Raw genomic sequence first — 19,945 nt, forward strand, 5'->3', positions numbered from 1 at the left:
GAATGAAGAGAGAACAAACCATTCAACAAGTAAAATGTGACACAAATAATGCAGCCATGACATATAGGATATGGGTGATAAGCACTCAGCATAACATATATCCCCAAACAGGGTCTAGAGAGAAATCAGTACTCACAGGCCCGTGCTCTGACCTCAGGTGATATGCAAGTCCAGCCTTTGATCTATATGGTTTTCCACAATGGTGACACTTCAGAGCCAACTTCTCCAGCTCTGCAGCCCCTTTGCCACATTTTCTAACATGGTACAGATATCCCATAATGCTGGTAAAGGTACTGGAGCAACTCTAAATACAGGAAAGAGGTCTACATTAGAATCTTACATCTTTTGATATACTCCTAAATTTCTAAGGAGCCATAAGCACTCACCACTATAAACTGCAAAAAAGACTATGATATTCAGAACCCTGACCCATTTCCCATTGGAATAACTCTTCCTTATCCCTCTCTGTCTTATCTATGAGCCATAGAGTCAATTGGTTTACATTTGAGGAACTAAAGCCATGGCCACCTACTTATTGTAATAAAACATCCTCCTTGGTCTGTGATCCAACCCCACCCCAGTATCAAATTGCTAGCAACATCAAAGTTCATCACTAAAGTTAGGAGGATCCTTTTCAAACACTGAGATGGCAAACAAAGAGAAACATGGGGAATAAACTTGGAGATGAGAAAGAAAACAAAGAATTATTAATGACTGAAAGATCTGGAAAAGCTGAAGCCACACTATGCCATAAGATGGCATGGAACTAGGATGTCAATATGGAAAGAAAAGGAGAAATAGAAAAGAACAAGAAAAAGACACTGAGACTCCAAGGAAAGGATATGCTGTCGTCAGGCTCTTACCTCACGCATGCATCTGAGCTTTCCCAGTCTTTTTAAAACAGTTCGGAGTCTTTCTCTCTCACTTGGTTCATCTGCTTCATCTCCAGTCTTCAAAATGGGCTGGAAACCAAAATAAAGATACACAATGTACAGATGTGAAAATGGAACCAGGAGGAAGGGAGGGGTGAGATTGAGAGGGATGGGGAGAATGATGAAATGTGTGACATTGATTAAGATGCAATGTACTCATAAACTGACATGTTGAACTGAAACCCCTTAAAACTACTTCAAAAGGTATTTTTTTTTGAGCTGGTCCTAGGGCTTAAAATCAGGGCCTGGATGCTATCCCTGAGCTTTTTTGCTCAAGGCTACTACGCAAGCCATAGCTCCACTTGCAGCTTTCTGGGTGACTAACTGGACATAAGAGTCTCATGGGCTTCCTTTGAACTGCAATCTACAGATCCCAGCCTCCTGAGTGGCTAGGATTATAAGCATGAGGGGCCTGGCTACTTAAAGACAATTAAAAAAATGGGACAGTACATATTAAAAACAAATTGTAGATTTGTTATTGTAGATAACCAAGAACTGGACTGGTAGCTAAGCTGATGTCATGAAATTCAAGTTCGGGCTTTCTCCTGACTTTATTCTCCATCACCTGAACTGGCAAAGGAAGTGAAAACAAAGGAAAAAAAAAATCTGAGTCTCGGGCTAAGCGATAATTGCTCTTGCCAGCCTAGGACCATCAAGAAGAGTTCTGAGTCTACTTTAGGACTAAACACAAAAATATCTATAGTCTACCTCAAAGGTTTCTATGTAACTGCTATTATAAAAAGTGTTCTTACTAACTCCCCTATGATATCTGAGAGCTCCAGCCATCTGCAATACAATATCCACACTCACCTATGTAAAAGATACTTGACCACTATGTATGCTCAAAACCAAGAAACTTACTAAACTATTATGATTTGCCATGACGTGATACTTCATCCCTGCCAGCGAACGAAGTTGTTTCCCACAATGATGACAAGTAAACATTTCCTAAAAGAAAAAATAGTGCTCAGTGACAGGCTAATCAACAAACAGAATGCCTTAATTGTCATGTACTTGGATAGGCAAGTGTACTGAGATAGGCAAATAGCATGCATTACTTCTCTCTTACAGATAAGGAAACTGAGGCTTACCCCCCCCACCCCTCCAAAAAAGCTAAATGCCATAACTGTACACATAACTGTAAGTAAACATCTGAACCCAAGTCTGTCACATGCAAAAACTATTTTTCTGTACCACACACTACCCCAAATCCTCTATAATCTGCAGATCCCATATAATACCACAGGTCTAAAGTTTGGGTTAAAAAATCCCAATAGTGAGTTACGTAATGTCACAAAATATTGAACCTGTTTGCAGTTTTCCATGTGTTTCTTTAAACCCTCTATGGTCTTCCTCCCCACTGCCTGGCAGGTAGGACAGGAAACACTGCCTTTATCCACGATTTCTAAGTACCATTGTTCCTCTAAACTGCCTACAACAGAGAGAAAGGAACACTTTGTAATCTGCGGTACTTTTTAGAAACAAAGAATATACTCCCATAATTTAGGAAAAGTATCATAAAATAGTTTTTCCCTTTCCTTTTTTTTTTTTGTTGCCAGACCTTGGGCTTGAGCCCAAGTGCTGTCTATGTCTATGTCTAACAAGTTCAAGGCTTGTTAGTGCTCTACCACTTGAGTCACAGCTCCACTTTTGGCTTTTTGGTGGTTAATTTGGAGATAAGAATCTCACAGAATGGGGCTGGGAAGGTGGCTCAGTGGTAGAGCGCTTGCCTTGCATGCCTGAGGCCCTGGGTTAGATTCCTCAGCACTACATAAGCAAAAAGAAAAAAGCCAGAAGTGGCGCTGTGGGTCAAGTGGTAGAGTGCTAGCCTTGAGCTGAAGAGCTGAGGGACGTACCCAGGCCCAGAGTTCAGGCCCCACGACTGGACCCCCCCCCCCCAAAAAAAAAGAATCTCACAGAATTTCCTGCCTGGGTTAGCTCTGAACCATGATCATCAGATCTCAGCCTCCTCAGTAGGTAGGAATGTAAGTGTGAGCAACTGGCATCCAGCTTCATTTTGTGTATAGGAACTGGGGCTTGAACTCAGGGCCTGGGCACTGTCCCTGGGCTTTTTTTGCTCAAACTGGCACTTTATCACTTGATCTACAGCTCTACTTCTAGCTTTCTTTTTTTTTTGTGTGATTAATTTGAGATAATAGTCTCATAGATTTTCCTGACCAGGCTGGCTTCAAACCTACGATCTCAACCTCCTGAGTATTACAGGTGTGAGTCACCAGAACCTGGCTAAGTTTTTCTCTTTATTGGTAAAACCATAATGAACAGGTTCTTACTGTATATAACAACTAGTAGTAGTTTTTACATAGAATGCAGAGGTTTCTAAAATTCCCAATCTTTTCCCCATGGTAAGAACCATATGAGAAGCACTCTAAGGCCCAGTAGCATAGGGAGCTGGGCATCATTATTCTTAGCAAGATCTATGAATGGGATCCTGGATATGTAGGGCCTGTTTCCTGAGGGGTTTTTCCTATGTGCCTGAGACCATGCTAAATGTTTTCATGTCATTAAGTCATACAATATTTCTGGCTTTGTTGTCACTATTTATACACAGGAAATTGAAACTTGCAGAAGCCAAATGAATTGAGGCAGATTAGAAAGCTTGCAGTGCTAAAACTTGAAGTCTATTGACTTCCCAACCCAGCTCATTTATATAACTTCCTTGCTCACAAAAGCTTCAGAACATCATTCCTCACAGACAACAGCAATACCAACCCTAAGTGTGACAATCATGTCCCACAAAGCTTCAAAAAGAAAGCATACCTGCTGCATAAACTGGTGGTTCCTTTCGAATGCGACGAGTTTGAGATTTGGGATTAGGCTGAGTTTTTGGCCGCTGCTTCCTCCCTGAGACAAGACAGAAATCTGAAGCCTAATCTATCACCTTTACAACACCTCGTTCCCTCCTCATCAACATCTGGGCCCCAGTCCTAAGTCATGGCCAAATGAAAGGGTGCAAGAAGAAGGATGGAGCCATTATTCCCCTAAATTCAAAAGGCTCAAAAGCCAGGCAAGGGTCCACACCAAAGTCTCTCTCTCTCTCTCTTTTAACCTCAAAAGCCCGGAGAGGAAAAAGAAATAGTGAAGTGCTCCCTTACCATAAAGTTTATGCTTCTTCTGCGGAAATTCTCGATAGTCTTCATCTTCTTCCTGCCTGGGTTTCCTTTTTCCTTTGGTTGAAACGCCACCTGATCCTGACATAACATACAAAATACAGTATACGTTACAAGTGAACATCTGGTCCTGCATTCAAAACACTACTTACAAGATCATCAGATGAAAAGATTGCTCTCTAGTGAACTCAGCCTTGCACAGCTGTTTATGACAACTCAAGGAACATTGGTGTGACTTCTCATTCACTACTGGAACTTTCCTCCCCCTTCTGGACTGTGCTCCCTTGAAAGCCATCAGGTCTTCCCTGTGACTAACAGTTCTTCAGAAAATGTGTTCTGCTTGATGCTAGTTTTATTTATGTACTTATTTATTATATATGTTTGTGTGTGTGTGTATATATATGTATATGTATTGTAGTATCGAGGATTGAACCCAGGACCTCTCGCTTGCTAGATAAACATTCTACCACTTAAGTTTTATTCCTATCCCTGCTTAATCTTGATGTGACTGTCACTTACCCTTAAGATATGACCTTGTAGAATATACTACTCCAGGGGCTGGGAAGTTGGCTCAATGGTAGAGTGCTTGCCTTACATGCATGAGGCCCTGGGTTTGATTCCTTAGCACCATGTAAGCAGAAAAAAGCCAGAAGTGACTCCGTGGCTCAAGTGGTAGAGCGCTAGCCTTGAGCTTTAGAGCTGAGGGACAGTGTCCAGGCTCAGATTTAGGCCCCATGACCGACCTCCCCGCCTCCCCCCAAAAAAGAATACACTACTCCATAACTCCTATATCCTCAAAACTAGAAGAATAGAGGGACATAGTTTTAATTCTATGAAGATAGGCACTCGTTTTTGGTGGGGCCTGGGCACTGACCCTCAGCTTTTTTGCTGAAGGCAATCTTTTTGTTTTTTGTTTTCCAGAGCTGAGGACCGAACCCAGGGCCTTGCACTCACTAGGCGAGCACTCTTTCGTTGAGCTAAACCCTCAGCCCCGTTTGTTTGTTTTACTTCTGGGCCTAGGAGCTGTCCCTGAGCTCTTCAGCTCAAGGCCAGTGTTCTATCACTTGAGTCACAGGGCCATTTCTGGTTTTCTGGTGGCTAATTGGAAATAGCCTGCATGGGCTGGCTTTGAACTGTGATCCTCAGATCTCAGCCTCCTGAGTAGCTAGGATTACAGGCATGAGCCATCAGCACCAGGCTTGAAGGCCAGCATTTTACTACTTAGCCACAGATTCACTTTTGGCTTTTTGGTGTCTAATTGGAGATAAGAGTCTCATGTTCTTTGCTGCCTGGGCTTGATTTGAACCATGATCCTTAGATATCAGCCTCCTGAGTAGCCAGAAGTACAGGTGTAAGACAAGGGCACCCCCAGAGAAGATGGATCAACAGAATTCCACTCTATTAAATGGACAGTTCATGAAAATAATGTAGTAGCCTATCACCTAAAAAAATTTTTTTTTTGTTTCTTGGTTGGTTATGGGGCTTGAACTCAGGGCCTGAATGCTATCCCTGAGCTCTTTTGCTCAAGACTAGTGGTTCTACCATTTTGAGTCACAGCACTAATTCTGGTTTTCTGGTAATTAGAGATAGGAGGAGTCCCACCAAGCGCTGGTGGCTCAGGCCTGTAATCCTAGTTACTAAGGAGGCTGAAATCTGAGAATCATAGTTCAAAGCCAGTCCAGGCAGGAAAGTCTGTGAGACTCTTATCTCTAATAAGCCACTAGAAAATGGAAGTGGCAGAGCATCAGCCTTGAGCTGGAGAGCTGAGGGACAGTGTCCAGGCTCAGAGTGCAAGCCCCATGACCAACCAAAAAAAAAAAAGTCTCATGGACTTTCCTGTCAGGGCCGACTTGAATGGGGACCTCAGATCTCAGCATCCTAAGTAGCTCAGATTACAGGCATGAGTCACCAGTGCCTGGCTTCACCCTAAAATTTAATCAAAGCTGGGTGTGGTGGTGCACACCTGAAATACCTGTACTCAGGAGACTGAGGCGGGAGGATCATAAGTTCAAGATTAGCCTGGCCTACAAGTAAGTTTCAGGCTTGCCTACACTTCAGAGTGAGACTCTATCTCAAACAAATGAACAACACTGTCTTCAAACACAAATGACAAACGTAAGTAGCATTTAACCCTGTTAAGAGTCACTTATAGGGGCTGGGAAGGTGGCTCAGTGGTAGAGCCCTTGCCTTGCATGCATGAGGCTCTGGGTTTGATTCCTCAGCACCACATAAGCAAAAAGAAAAAAAACAGAAGTGGCGCTGTGGCTCAAGTGGTAGAGCGCTAGCCTAGAGTTGAGGGACAGTGCCCAGGCCCCACGACCGGACCCCCCCACCCCCCGCAAAAAAAAAAAAAAGAGTCACTTATAGCAGTTACCTCAAAATAAAAACTTCAGAGTGTTCTGTCTTGGAAAAACACAGATCAAATACCTTCAATATGAGAAGTGGCAGCTGGCTTGATTCTTCTCATCTTCCTCCAGTAGGTAGATTTTTGGAAGGATGCTGGAAAATCATTCACTGGTTCACAGGAGGAGGCAGACGATGAGCCACTTAAGGAGTCATCATGAGGGATCGTATACTGGAAACTATTGTCCTTTATTGCACACTGGGTCCTGCTACTGACACAACACGAAGATATATACCACAAAGGAGGTCTATATATATTCTTTTTACATTTTTTTTGGGGGGTCCAGTTGTGGGGCCTGAACTCTGGGCCTGGGTGCTGTCCCTCAGCTCTTCAGCTCAAGGCTTGCACTCTACCACTTGAGCCACAGTACCACTTCGGCTTTTTTCTTTTTGCTTATGTGGTGCTGAGGAATCGAACCCAGGGCCTCAGGCATTCAAGGCTAGTGATCTACCACTGAGCCACCTTCCCAGCCCTTCTTTTTACATTTTTTATTTAGTTTTTAACCTTTTTTTTTGGTTTGTCCTGGGGCTTGAACTCTGGGCCTGGGCGTTATTCCTCAGCTCTTCAGCTCAAGGCAAGCACTCTACTGCTTGATACAGCACCACTTTCAGTTTTCTGGCAGTTTACTGGAAATAAGAGTCTCATGGACTTTTCCTGCCTGGGGCTGGCTTTGAACCATGATCATCAGGTCTCAGCCTCCTGAGTAGCTAGGATTATAGGCGTGAGCCACCTGTGCCTGGCTGTTTTTAACTTTTATATATATTCTTTCTTTGGTCAGTCATGGGGCTTGAACTTTGGGTCTGGGTGCTGTCCCTCAGCTCTTCAGCTCAAGGCTAGAGCTCTACCACTTGAGCCACAGTGCCACTTCTGGTTTTCTGGTGGTTTATTTGGAGAGAAGTCTCACGGACTTTCCTGCCCTGGCTGGCTTTGAACTGCGATCCTCAGGTCTCAGCCTTCTGAGTAGCTAGGATTACAGGCATGAGCCACTGGTGCCCGGCCTTTCTTATGTGTAAGAATATAATCAAGTAGTTTCCTGTGGGGAAAAAAAAAGCCTGTTGTTTTTTTTTTTTTAAGTACATTATGCCAAGTGCCAGTGGCTCACACCTATAATCCTAACTACTTGGGAGGCTGAGACCTGAGGATCTTGAAGCCAGCTATGGCAGCAAAGTCCATGAGAGTCCTGTCTCCAATTAAGCATCAATAAACCAGAAGTGGAACTATGGCACAAGTGGAAGAGCACTAGAGCACTAGCCTTGAGGGAGGAAAAGAAAAGCTTAAGGACAGCTCCCAGGCCCTAAATTCAAGCCCCAGGACTGGCACATACATACAACACACACACACACACACACACACACACACACACACACACACACACACACACACACACACACACACACTGTCCTAAAAATTACAATAATCAATTTAACACATTATGTGCAATTATTATACTTCACTGTAGTGTGAAAGAGTATACAGTCCATATAAATGATCCTTGTGTAGCAAAAGCATTCTTTCTTAACTTTATCTCAGAAAAAAGTAGGCAAGGTAATATGTATTCTGTGGCTCTTCAGAGATCCTCTAGCAATCATTCCCTGAATCTGTAACCAGGTATTGCTTAGCCTCTCTGCCTGATAGAGCCAGTAACCAAAGGTTGTCTCTGAGAATAAAAAGGAAAAAAATAGTCTGTAGTCTATACACTGATCCATTTTCCTTCTCCCTTAGCCTCCTTTCTAAACTGTTCTGCACTGTCTTACTTCAGTAAGACACAATACTTAGCTTCCCTAGGTAAAAAAAAAAAAACCACAAAAAACGAAGACTATCTTGTCTGAATTACACTGGCTAATAGCTGTTAAACAGCTGTATGTAGAGTCCTAAATCAAAGAGTGGCTTATAAGAATTAAGAAGGATTATTGAGTAACTACAAACCATTAGATATTCTTCTAGGTGGCTTAAGATAAGGGATAGCAGCAGCAGTTCTTCAAGGTCCTCACTGTTCCAGTAAACATCTATGTGAGGCTTGCTTCATACTGAGTATTTAAAGGCTGCCTTAACCAGAAAATGGCCCAAAAGGCAAAAATTAAAGAGTAAAGTAAGCTTGCTTCAGTAGCATGGATAAACTAGACATGGTGGCACAGGCCTCAGGATGCTCCTGAGTTTGAGGCCAGTCTGAGCTACACAGCCACACTCTGTTTCAAATAAACAGACTCATTAAAAAAAAAAATAAAAAAGCAATTACACATACAGGTTTGTTTGAGTAGAAGTAACACAGGTGATTATCTTTAAAATGTGATGATGCTTACTATGGAACACTATGTAGTTGTCAGATGCCATAAACTAATCATAACTTCTTTGTATTCATCTTTACAATAATTTTTTTTTTGTCAGTTGTGGGGCCTGAACTCTGAGCCTGGGCGCTGTCCCTCAGTTTTCAGCTCAAGGATAGCACTCTACCACTTGAGCCACAGGGCCATGTCCAGCTTTTTTTGCTTATGTGGTGTTGAGGAATCAAACCCAGGACCTCATGCACACAAGGCAAGCATTCTACCACTGAGCCACCTTTCCAACCCCTACAATAAGTTTTTTAAAAAATAAACTAAGCATAGAGAATGAACTCAATTAAAAGGCAAACTGTTCCCTGAAAAAAAGCAGAACAGGAACTCCAGTACAATGTCATCTCAATATATGAAATACAAATACATATAATAAACCAATCTACTATTTTCAAAGGATTCATAAATATTTAAAGACAAACAGCACACTCATAAAGATGGTTTCTTCTGGGAAGAAGCGACTAGAACTATGGGTACTGAGTGTAAATATAACACTATGTCATATGCTAAAATGGGAAGCATGATTTTCAGCCTTCTTAATATGGGGACATATATTAGAAATTTAATACAAAGATGTGATGGAACACTACAATCCCTTCCTCCTGTTGAGCAAGAAGATAAACTCTGGATCTTACATTAAACAAAAGCAGATGGATCCAGGTACCATTGGCTCATGCCTGTAATTCTAAATATTCAAGAGGCGATTTGAAGCCAGCCGGGACTAGAAAGTTTGTGAGACTCTTATCTCCAATTAACTACCAAAAAGGTGATAGTAGAGCTATGTGGCTCAAGTGGTAATAGTGCTAGCCTTGCTCAAAAAAGCTCAGGGACAGCACCCAGGTCCTAAGTTCAAGTCTCAAGACTGGCACCCAAAATGACAACAACAACAAAGAGGATTGATTACATAGGAAAATAAAGATGGCTCAAGTGATTGACATAGTATGAGTTTCTTATTTGTGGATTTTTTTTTTGGGGGGGGGATCTTAGGACTTGAACTCAGGGCCTTATGTGCTGTCCCTTATCTTCTTTAGCTCAAGAATGACAGTGCTGTACCACTTGAGCCACAGCTCCACCTCTAGTTCTTCTCATAGTTTACTGGATGTAAGAGTCTCACAGACTTTCCTGCCTGGGCTGGTTTTGAACAATGATTCTCAGATCTCAGTCTCCTGAGTAGCTAGGATTACTAAGTCACAGGTACTTGGCTTAGTTTTATTTCATGGCTTTGCCACTAGGTTGCCTAACTTGCAGAGCAGCATGTGCAGCTTCAATTACATCTTCCTACACAAAGAAAGATGAGCACGGTATATGAGAATCCTAGGGAGAAAAGGAAAGTGATTGTGCAAGTTATAGGAGCTACACATAACAGCAAATTCCAATCTGCCTTGGAAGACTTCGGAACTAGAAGATCTGAAAGACCTGAAGAAATCTCATGGACCTACTATTCATAACCCATAGGTGATCCATGAATGGAACAAGCCAAATCATAGCAAAAATGGAAAGAATAGGGGCTGGGAAGGTGGCTCAGTGGTAGAGCGCTCGCCTTGCATGCTTAAGGCCCTGGGTTCGATTCCTCAGCACCACATAAGCAAAAAGAAAAAAAATGGAAAGAATAGAAGTGAGATTTAACCAATGCCCTCTGAGGTGAGACAAACTAATAGTTTAATCCTAAGTGGAGCAGCTACTAAGACAGAACCAGTAATAACTCTAGAAGATTAAGACAGGACCCCAAACCCACAATATATTCATAATTTATTGAGGATTAATTCTGAAATAATGCAACACATACAAAAACATAACACAATAAAGTCTCAGAGGATCAGATACTATCCTCAAGATGATCCAGATATTAGATGTGCCAAACATTTTTTCCAATTGCTATTACAACTGCTTATAAAGTAAGTCATACTCTTGAGAACTTAGGGGAAAAAAAGAACAATACACATGAAATGAAGGAAAAACTAGGAATTATCAGCCAGCAGAAAGCATAAAAAGGAACCAAATGAAATTTTAGTACTGTAAAATGTAGTATCTAAAATAAAGCCCAGGGGCTGGGAAGGTGGCTCAGTGGTAGAGCGCTTGCCTTGCATGCCTGAGGCCCTGGGTTCGATTCCTCAGCACCACATAAGCAAAAAGAAAAAAGCCGGAAGTGGCGCTGTGGCTCACGTGGTAGAGCACTAGCCTTGAGCTGAAGAACTGAGGGACAGCACCCAGGCCCAGAGTTCAGGCCCCCAACTGGACCCCCCCCCCAAAAAATAAAAGAAAATAAAGCCCACTACGTAGGGTCTTCAGTAGAATGAAAATGGCAAAGGAAAGTCCATGAACTTAAAGATAGAGTGAAAGAAAAAAAAAGAAAAAGGAAAACAAGGGCTAGAAAACAGCCAGTATAATCCAAGAACCTGTAATTCAATTGCAAAGTTCTGACTTCAATGTAGTTCTGTAATTTCAGAGGAAAGAAGATACTGAGATAGCACTGTTGAAAGAAATAATGGGAGAAAAATCTCCTAAATTTGGTGACAAATATTAATTGAACCATTCAAGAAGCTCAACAATCACTGAAAAAGATTAAAGAAAAACACAACTACACACATCTTAATGAAACTCTTACACTAAAGGTTTATTAAAATCTAGATGGGGGCTGGGAAGGTGGCTCAGTGGTAGAGTGCTTGCCTTGCATGCTCGAAGCCCTGGGTTTGATTTCTCAGCACCACATAAGCAAAAAGAAAAAAGCCGGAAGTGGCGCTGTGGCTCAAGTGGTAGAGTGCTAGCCTTGAGCTGAAGAGGTGAGGGGCAGCGCCCAGGCCCAGAGTTCAGGCCCCATGACTGGGCCCCCCAAAAAAAAATCTAGATGGTAGCTTCAGAAAGAACATTTACATGACAGGAAACAGTAATCCAAGCAGTCATAGATTCAGGAAGTCATAGAAACAGGAAGGCTAGAAGACAATACAACACAATCTTTACAATCCTGAGAGAAAAGGTTTTGTCAATTCAGTACTCTTTCTTCAACGAAAATATCCTACCAGAATATTTCTTCAGATAAAGAAAAACAGAGAATTTGTTGTCAGAAAACCTGCTGAATAAGAAATGTGAAATCTAGTTATTCCAGCTGAAGCAATCGATACTGGAATGAAAAAAAACAACACATACATACAACACATATGGCAATACAAGATAATGGTAGGTAGACAGGAGGTTAAAGAAATCTACATGGAGGAGGAGGTGACAATGCTCGATGGGAAATGTACTCATTACTTTACTCATGTATCTGTAACCCCTCTGTACAATATTTTTACAATAAAAGTATATATTAAAAAGAAAAAAGAAATCTACATGGTAGTGAGGTTTTTAAGTTTAAGCAAAGTGGCAGAATATTAAGACTATGAAAGAATATATATATATACATTATAATTCCTAAAACATCAGTAAAAAAAAAAGAACCATAGACAAAAACTCAATAGCACATTTAAATTTTAACACTAAATATTCAAATAATCTGAAGAAGAATAAAGGAACAAACAATAGGGCAGATGGAGGTCAAATAATAAAAGGACAGATCTAAATCGAGCCCTATCAATATCGATTCAAATGTTTCTGGTCTAAGTACTACAGTTTAGTCAGCAAATGACAACCAATAAAAAGGCAATACCTTACAAGCACCTACAAGAGGGAGCCTATAAATATAGAGATATACAGACTGAAAATAAACTAAAAAATTGAAAAAGTATACAATCACAGTAAACGTAAGAAGCTAGAGTAGCTATTATGAGTAGTCATAAATAAAGAGACACTTCCTAATAATAAAAGTGTCAAATTTGGGGCTGGGAAGGTGGCTCAGTGGTAGAGCACATGCCTTGCATGCCAGAGGCCCTGGGTTTGATTCCTCAGCACCACATAAGCAAAAAGAAAAAAGAAAAAAGCCAGAAGTGGCTCAAGTGGTAGAGCGCTAGCCTTGAGCTGAGGAGCTGAGGGACAGCGCCCAGGCCCAGAGTTCAGACCCCATAACCGGACCCAAAAAAACAAACAAAAGTGTCAAATTATCAGGAAGACATAATTGTCCTTGTATGTGCCTAATAACAGACCCTGAAAGTACTCAAAGCAAAACACTGAGAGGATTAGAGAAAAAACAGACAATTCCACAATCAGAAAAATTTGGATGTCTCTCTTTCAGTATTTGATAGAATTATTAGTTAAAAATTCAGGCCAGGTGCTAGTGGCTCATTCCTGTAACTGTAGCTATTTAGGAGGCTGAGATTTGAGGATCAGAGTTTGAAGTTATCTCCAATTAACCACCAAGAATCCAGAAGCAGAGTGGTGACTCAATTGGTAGAGAACTAGCCTTGAGCAAAAAGCTAAGGGACAGCGTTCAAGCCTTAGAACTGTGTGTGTGTGTGTGTGTGTGCCCACATATATACATAATTCAATGAAGACATAAATGATCTGAACTACATTATTAGCCACATTGTTCTAATCATTAACACTTATAGAATAGTGTATTCAAGATTCTGTTCAAGTGTACATTATGTGTTCACTAAGTCAGAGAACCTTTTGGACCATAAACTTGTATCAAATGACAAAATTAACAGTATCTTTGTCCACAGAACCAAATTAGAAACTAAAAGCAGTAAGATATTGAAAAACAAAACACATAGGTACACATAAACACACACAAATCCAAATATCTGGAAGCTAAATAATCTACTTCTTAATAACTCATAGGTCAATTCAAAGTGAAATCTGAAAATATTTTGTAGCGAATAACAACAAAAATACATTCATTCTAATATATGGATACAACTAATGAAACATTTAGAAACATAAAGCTGTAATTGCTAATATTAGAAGTGAAGATTTAAAATCAGTGACAAGATTTCACTATAAGATACCCTTAAAAAGAAGAGCAAAGCTAAGCAAAGATGAAAAATGAATTAATAAACTAGGGAACAGACAATAGAGAAAATCTAGTTCTTTGGAATCAACAGTAAATAAGAATGTTAAATTGATCAAGAAATAAGACACTACAAATATCACAGAAAATATCACAGATCATATAGGCATTAAAATAATAATTAGGAGCTTGGAGTAGTGACCTCTAATACCAGCAATAAGGGACACAGAGATGGTGAGGATGGCATTTTCGGACAGCCTGGGTGCATAGTGAATTACAGGCTACCCTGAACTACAAGATGAGACCCAGTCTCAAACCAAACCAAACTGATCAAACACTATCCTGGTGGCTCATGCCTGTAATCCTAGCTACTGAGAAGGTTGAGATCTTTTTTTTTTTTTTTGGGGGGGGGGTCTGGTCATGGGGCCTGAACTCTGGGCCTGGGCGCTATCCCTCAGCTCTTCAGCCCAAGGCTAGCACTCTACCACTTGAGCCACAGCGCCACTTCCGGCTTTTTTCTTATGTGGTGCTGAGGAATCGAACCCAGGGCCTGGAGCATGCAAGGCAAGCACTCTACCACTGAGCCACCTTCCCAGCCTCAGGAGGCTGAGATCTAAGGATCGTAATTCAAAGATAGCCTGGGCAGAAAAGTCCATGAGGCTCTTTTCTCTATCAAAAAGCTGGAAGTGGAGATGTTGTTCAAGAGGCAGAGCATCAGACTTGAGCAAAAAAAGCCAAATAAGATCTCAAGGCCCTGAGTTCATGTGCAGTGCCAACACACAAAAAAATCCGACTTATCTTTTTTTTTTTTTTTGTCGGTCGTGGGGCTTGACCTCTGGGCCTAGGCACTGTCCCTCAACTCTTCAGCTCAAGGCTAGTGCTCTACCCTTAAGCCGCAGTGCCACTTCTGGCTTTTTCTGTTTATGTGGTGCTGAGGAATAGAACCCAGGGCCTTGTGCATGTGAGGCAAGCACTCTACCAATGAGCTATCTTCCCAGCCTGACTTCTTATATCTTAATCTTGTATCTGCTTTTTAAATTCATTTACTAATTCCAGTAATGGTTTTTATAGATCTCTATAATTTTCTTGTACTTACATAATCTTAAGTAATAAATCTGAAAGACCCTACCCCATCTCAACCCATAGTTGGGCACAGAGGAATGGAATGTGTGTCATTCATTCAAGCTATGTAGCAGGCTAGGATCTGTTGTGTCATGGTTCTAGGCCAGTATGGGCAGAAGAGTCCTCAAGGCTTCATCTCCAATTAACCAAAAAAAATAGCCAAGCTAGAGGTATTATTCAGGTGGTGGTAGAATACCAGCTATAAGAAAGTTTAGTTCAAGTCCAATCAGCAAAATAAAATAAATAACCAGCCAAAATGGGCTAGAGGCATAGCTTACTGGTAGAGTGTCTGCCCAGCAAGTACAGGGCCCTAAGTTTCAAAGTCCACTACCTCCAAAAGAGAATTTTAAAAATACCTAGGAACGACATTAACAATAAAAACCCCTAAGATTTTACTAGGTAAACAACAACACAGCCAGGAGTAGTAGCACATTTCATACCTAATCCCAGAACTCAGGAGGCAGAAGCAGGAGGATCAAGGGCTGTAGGCCAGTCTGAGATACACAGCAAGGCTCTACCACAAAAGGGAGGGGGGGGAGGAAGAGAGAGGGAGAAAGGGGAGGAGAGGGAAAAGCAGAAGAGGGACAAAAAGATGAAGAAGGAAAGAGAAAAAAAAGAGAAGCTATTAACATTGCTGAGAGAAATTAAGATGACATAAGTGGAAAAATACAGGATGTTCATAAATCAGAAAACTCAGTATGTTTTGTTTGTTTGTTTGTTTGTTTTGGGTCCGTCGTGGGGCCTGAACTCTGAGCCTGGGCACTGTCCCTCAGCTCTTCAGCTCAAGGCTAGCATTCTACCACTTGAGCCACAGCGCCACTTCTGGCTTTTTTCTTCTTGCTTATGTGGTGCTGAGGAATCGAACCCAGGGCCTCATGCATGCAAGGCAAGCGCTCTACCACTAAGCCAACTTCCCAGCCCAAAACATCTGTTCTTTTTTTTTTTTTTTTTGTCGGTCGTGGGGCTTGAACTCTGGGCCTGGGTGCTGTCCTTCAGCTCTTCAGCTCAAAGAGAGCGCTCTACCACTTGAGCTACAGCACCACTTCCGGTTTTCTGGTGGTTTTATTGGAGATAGGAGTCTCACGGTCTCTCCTGCCCGGTCTGGCTTTGAACCGTGATCCTCAGATCTCAGCCTCCTGAGTAGCTAGGATTATAGGCGTGAGCCACCAACGCCCGGCCTCAGTATGTTAAAAATAGCAATTTTCCCTATATGGATCTATATGTTCAATCTAATAACAATCAATATTCAGCATGCTTTTTATAGCTTTTGGCAATTTAGCTCCAGAATTTACATGAAAATGAAAAGAACCTAGTACCGCAAAAACAATTATGAAAGAACACCAAAGTTAGAAAACTTAAATTACCTAGTTTCAAGACTTAATCAAAACATCAACAGTACAGAATAAAGACAGTCCAGAAACAATCCAACACACATTCACTTTTTTACTTTTTGCAAACTGGAAATGAGCCCAGGGCCTCGGGCAATCCTGGCAAGTATTCTACCATTAACTTATATTGCCAGTCCTTTCTCTTTCTTTTCTTTTTGTCAGTAGTGGGATTGAATTCTGGGCCTGGGCACTGTCCCCAGCTCTTCAGCTCAAGGCTAGCGCTCTACTTCCACAGCCACTTCCAGCTTTTTCTATTTATGTGGTGCTGAGGAATCGAACCCAGGCCTCATGCATGTGAGGCAAGCATTCTACCACTGAGCCACTTTCCCAGCCCAGCCCAGTCCTTTCTTATGATTTCAATTTTAGTTTGAGACAGGGTCTCACTAAGTTGCCTAGGCTGACTTCCAAATTTTGATCTTCATGCCTCAAATAGCCAGAGCTATAGATACATGCCATCATGCCTAGGTTGGTAATTCAGTAAGGCAAGTCTTTGGAACAAGTATTGCATATACAGGGGGAAAATAAGACACAGACTCTCACCACACATAATAGACAAAAATTAACTCCAAATGAGTCAGACCAAAATGTGAAACCTATAAAACTTCTAGACAACAACACTGGAGGTGAAGACAAGATTGCAGGGTCAAGGCCGGCCTGAGGTACACAGCAAGGTCCTGCCACTAGGGAGAAAACAAAAACCAAAATAAAACAAAACAAAAAACTGGATATGGTGGCACACAGAATCCCAGTTACGCTAGAGGCCAGTTTAGAAGAACTGCTGGGTGAAAGTGTGAGACCCTGACTCAAATGGTAGAGTGCTTGCCTAGCAAGAAAAAGGCCCTAAGTTCAAGCTTCAGTACTTCAATAAATGAGTTAAAGACTCAGAGCTGCAATAAACAAACAAAAAATACCTCTAGAAGGAGAAATCTTTAAAATTAAGGAAGGCAAATGTGCTTAAAGTTTTAAAAGAAACATAAATGGAACATCTTTAATGATTTAAAATTGTTCTCAAAAATATACCATTGAAAAAATGAAAAGGCAAACCACAGGCAAATCCTATATTCAAATAAAAGAACTATTCAGAATAGATATTCTTCAAAACATTACAACTCAGCTGGATGTTGGTGATTTATACCTGCAAACCTAGCTATTTAGGAGGCTGAAAACATGGGGATCGTGGATTGAAGCCAGCCCAGGCAAAAATGATTCTTTCTCAACACACAGCTGGGTGCAGTGGTATGCATTTGAAGTCCCAAGCTATATGAGAGACAGACTTAGAGGACTGTGGTACCAGGCAATTTCAGGCAGGAAGTTGGAGAGGTAGTGTGTGCCTAGAATACAGTTTATGTGAGACTCTATCCTAAACCTAGCCAGTGAAAAACAGGGCTGGAGACATGACTCATCAGTATCTTGTTAGTAAGGCCTTGCATTCAAATCCCACTGACAAAAGTTTAAAAATAAAAAGAGAAATACAGGGCTGGGAAGGTGGCTCAGTAGTAGAGTGCTTGCCTTGCAAGCATGAGGCCTGGGTTCGATTCCTCAGCACCACATAAGCAGAAAAGGCCAGAAGTGGAGCTGTGGCTCAAGTAGTAGAGCACTAGCCTTGAGCTGAAGAGCTGAGGGAAAGTGCCCAGGCTCAAAGTTCAGGCCCCATAACAGGCAAAAGAAAAAAAAAGAGAGAGAAAGAGAGAGAAAAATACAATTCCATAGTAAGACAACTTTTTTGTAGCTTTTTTTTTTTTTTTCCAGGGCTGAGGACCCAACTCAGGGCCTTGCGCGTGCCGGGCGGGCGCCCTTCCACTGGGCTAAACCCCCAGCCCCAGTAAGACGACTTTTTAAAAATGTTTGTACTAGTCCTAAGGCTTGAACTCAACACTTGAACTCAGGGCTTGGGTGCTGTTCTATATAGTGTTCTACCATGTGAGACACAGTTCCACCTGTAGCATTTTTTTAGGGGTGTGTGTGAGGGGGTAGTTAATTGGAATAAGAGCTTCATGGACTTTCCTGCTCCATCTGGCTTTGAACCACAATCCCCAGATCTCAGCCTCCTGAGTAGCTAGAATTACAGGCACGAGTCACCAACATGTGGCAACCTAAATTTTTTTTTTTAATTTAATGGGTAGGTCTAGCTCAGCAGCAGAGCACTTCCCAATCATGTTCAAGGACATGTTTGGATCCCAGGTCAAAATCCTTTGTGTACATGTTTGAAAATGGAATAAAACTTATTGAAATTGGTTTGGGAAGGGGACAGGGAGTGTGTCTGATAGAGGTACACTGTATGTACATATGGATGTGTCAAAATGAAACCTCCTTGTACAATTAATTGATGCTAATAAAAACATTTTTTTAAAAAGTGATGGCACATTAGAAAGCTAAAGATTGACCTCCCTTACGACCCAGTCATACCACTTCTAGGCATCTACCTTGAACAACAGGAACCAATATACAAGGACACGTGCACCTCCATGTTTATTGCAGCACTGTTCACAATAGCTAGGATATGGAAACAACCCAGATGCCCCACGACAGATGAATGGATCCAAAAATTGTGGTATCTATACACAATGGAATATTATGCAGCCATTAGAAATGACAAAATAATGGCATTTGCAGGGAAATGGATGGAGCTAGAAGGAATCATGTTGAGCGAGGTAAGCCAAGAGCGAAGAGACAAACGGTACATGGTCTCCCTGATAAGTGGATGATAAATCCAAAATGTTAGGTGATACGACAAAACTAACAGGACTTAAGAAACAAAGAACTCCTGCTCATCTGGTTGAACCACTACTAAATATCCCCATGCTGCTGATCACATGTATGGTGTATAACATGTGTACACCATTACATGTTATAGACTGTGATAGACAATTTGCTCCAGGAAAGTTAGAATGAACTTGTGACTTAGAAATTATGTAATCACTTAATCACAATCAAAAAAAAAAAAAAGAACTTCGGGGAAGGGAGGGAGGGAGGGGATGGTAGGGGGAAAACAATGGAGGGGCTAACAATGTTCAAGAGGAAGTGTACTCATTACCTCACTCATGTAACTGTAACCCTCTGTATAGTATCTTTACAATAAAAAAATTAAAAAAAAAAACAACATTGAGATACCACCTCACCCCAGTTAGAATGGCAAAAAAAAAAAAAAAAAGTGATGGCACAAAAAATGGAGACTGAAAGAAAAGGATGTAGATATACAGATATACAGAAAATGATATACAAGTGGCCAACAGGTCATGAACATATATACTCAACTTTATTTATTTTCTTGTCAGATGTAGAGCTTGAACTTGGGATCTATGCACTGTCCCTGAGCTCTTTTGCTCAAGGCTAGTGCTCTACCACTTTGAGCCACAGCTCCATTTCTGGATTTTTTAATGGTTAATTGGAGATAAGAGTCTCACAGAGTTTACTGCCTAAGCTGGCTTTTGAACCGAGATCCTCTGATCTCAGCCTCCTGAATAGCTAGGATTACAGATATAAGCCACCAGCACCCAGCTTGAACATTATTTATAAATAAGTTTTTTATAAATAAAAAACACAAATTAAAACTACAGAGACATACTATATACTTATTAAATTAGCTAAGATTAAAGACTGACTCTTAGTGTTGGAGGCGTGGTTCAAGAGGTAGAGCACTCTCTAGCAAGCATAAGGCCCTGAGTTCAAACCCCAGACTGGCCATAAAAGAAGACTGGTGGCTCATGCCTGTAATCCTAGCTACTCAGGAGGCTGAGATCTAAGGATCGTAATTCAAAG

General features: G+C 41.3%; 1 protein-coding gene across 5 annotated transcripts in view; it reads right to left on the bottom strand.

The window, feature by feature from the left end:
- The window catches only part of Znf512 (zinc finger protein 512), a 40,546-nt gene that overhangs the window by 14,779 nt on the left and 5,822 nt on the right, over nucleotides 1-19,945 (bottom strand). For 2 of the 5 annotated variants that reach the window (XM_013013749.1, XM_013013753.1), the window contains 7 exons: nucleotides 6,488-6,675; nucleotides 4,046-4,141; nucleotides 3,711-3,794; nucleotides 2,240-2,364; nucleotides 1,794-1,880; nucleotides 864-962; nucleotides 137-304 (listed from right to left, as the gene is read on the bottom strand). In XM_013013749.1, coding sequence (XP_012869203.1) covers nucleotides 137-304; nucleotides 864-962; nucleotides 1,794-1,880; nucleotides 2,240-2,364; nucleotides 3,711-3,794; nucleotides 4,046-4,141; nucleotides 6,488-6,675 — 847 coding nt within the window. The remainder of the gene's footprint in view (nucleotides 1-136; nucleotides 305-863; nucleotides 963-1,793; nucleotides 1,881-2,239; nucleotides 2,365-3,710; nucleotides 3,795-4,045; nucleotides 4,142-6,487; nucleotides 6,676-19,945) is intronic. The other 3 variants (XM_013013750.1, XM_013013752.1, XM_013013751.1) reach the window with 3 other exon arrangements.

This window comes from Dipodomys ordii, unplaced genomic scaffold (genome assembly GCF_000151885.1).
Source record: "Dipodomys ordii isolate 6190 unplaced genomic scaffold, Dord_2.0 Scaffold20, whole genome shotgun sequence".
In the NCBI taxonomy this organism is placed as follows: Eukaryota; Metazoa; Chordata; class Mammalia; order Rodentia; family Heteromyidae; genus Dipodomys; species Dipodomys ordii.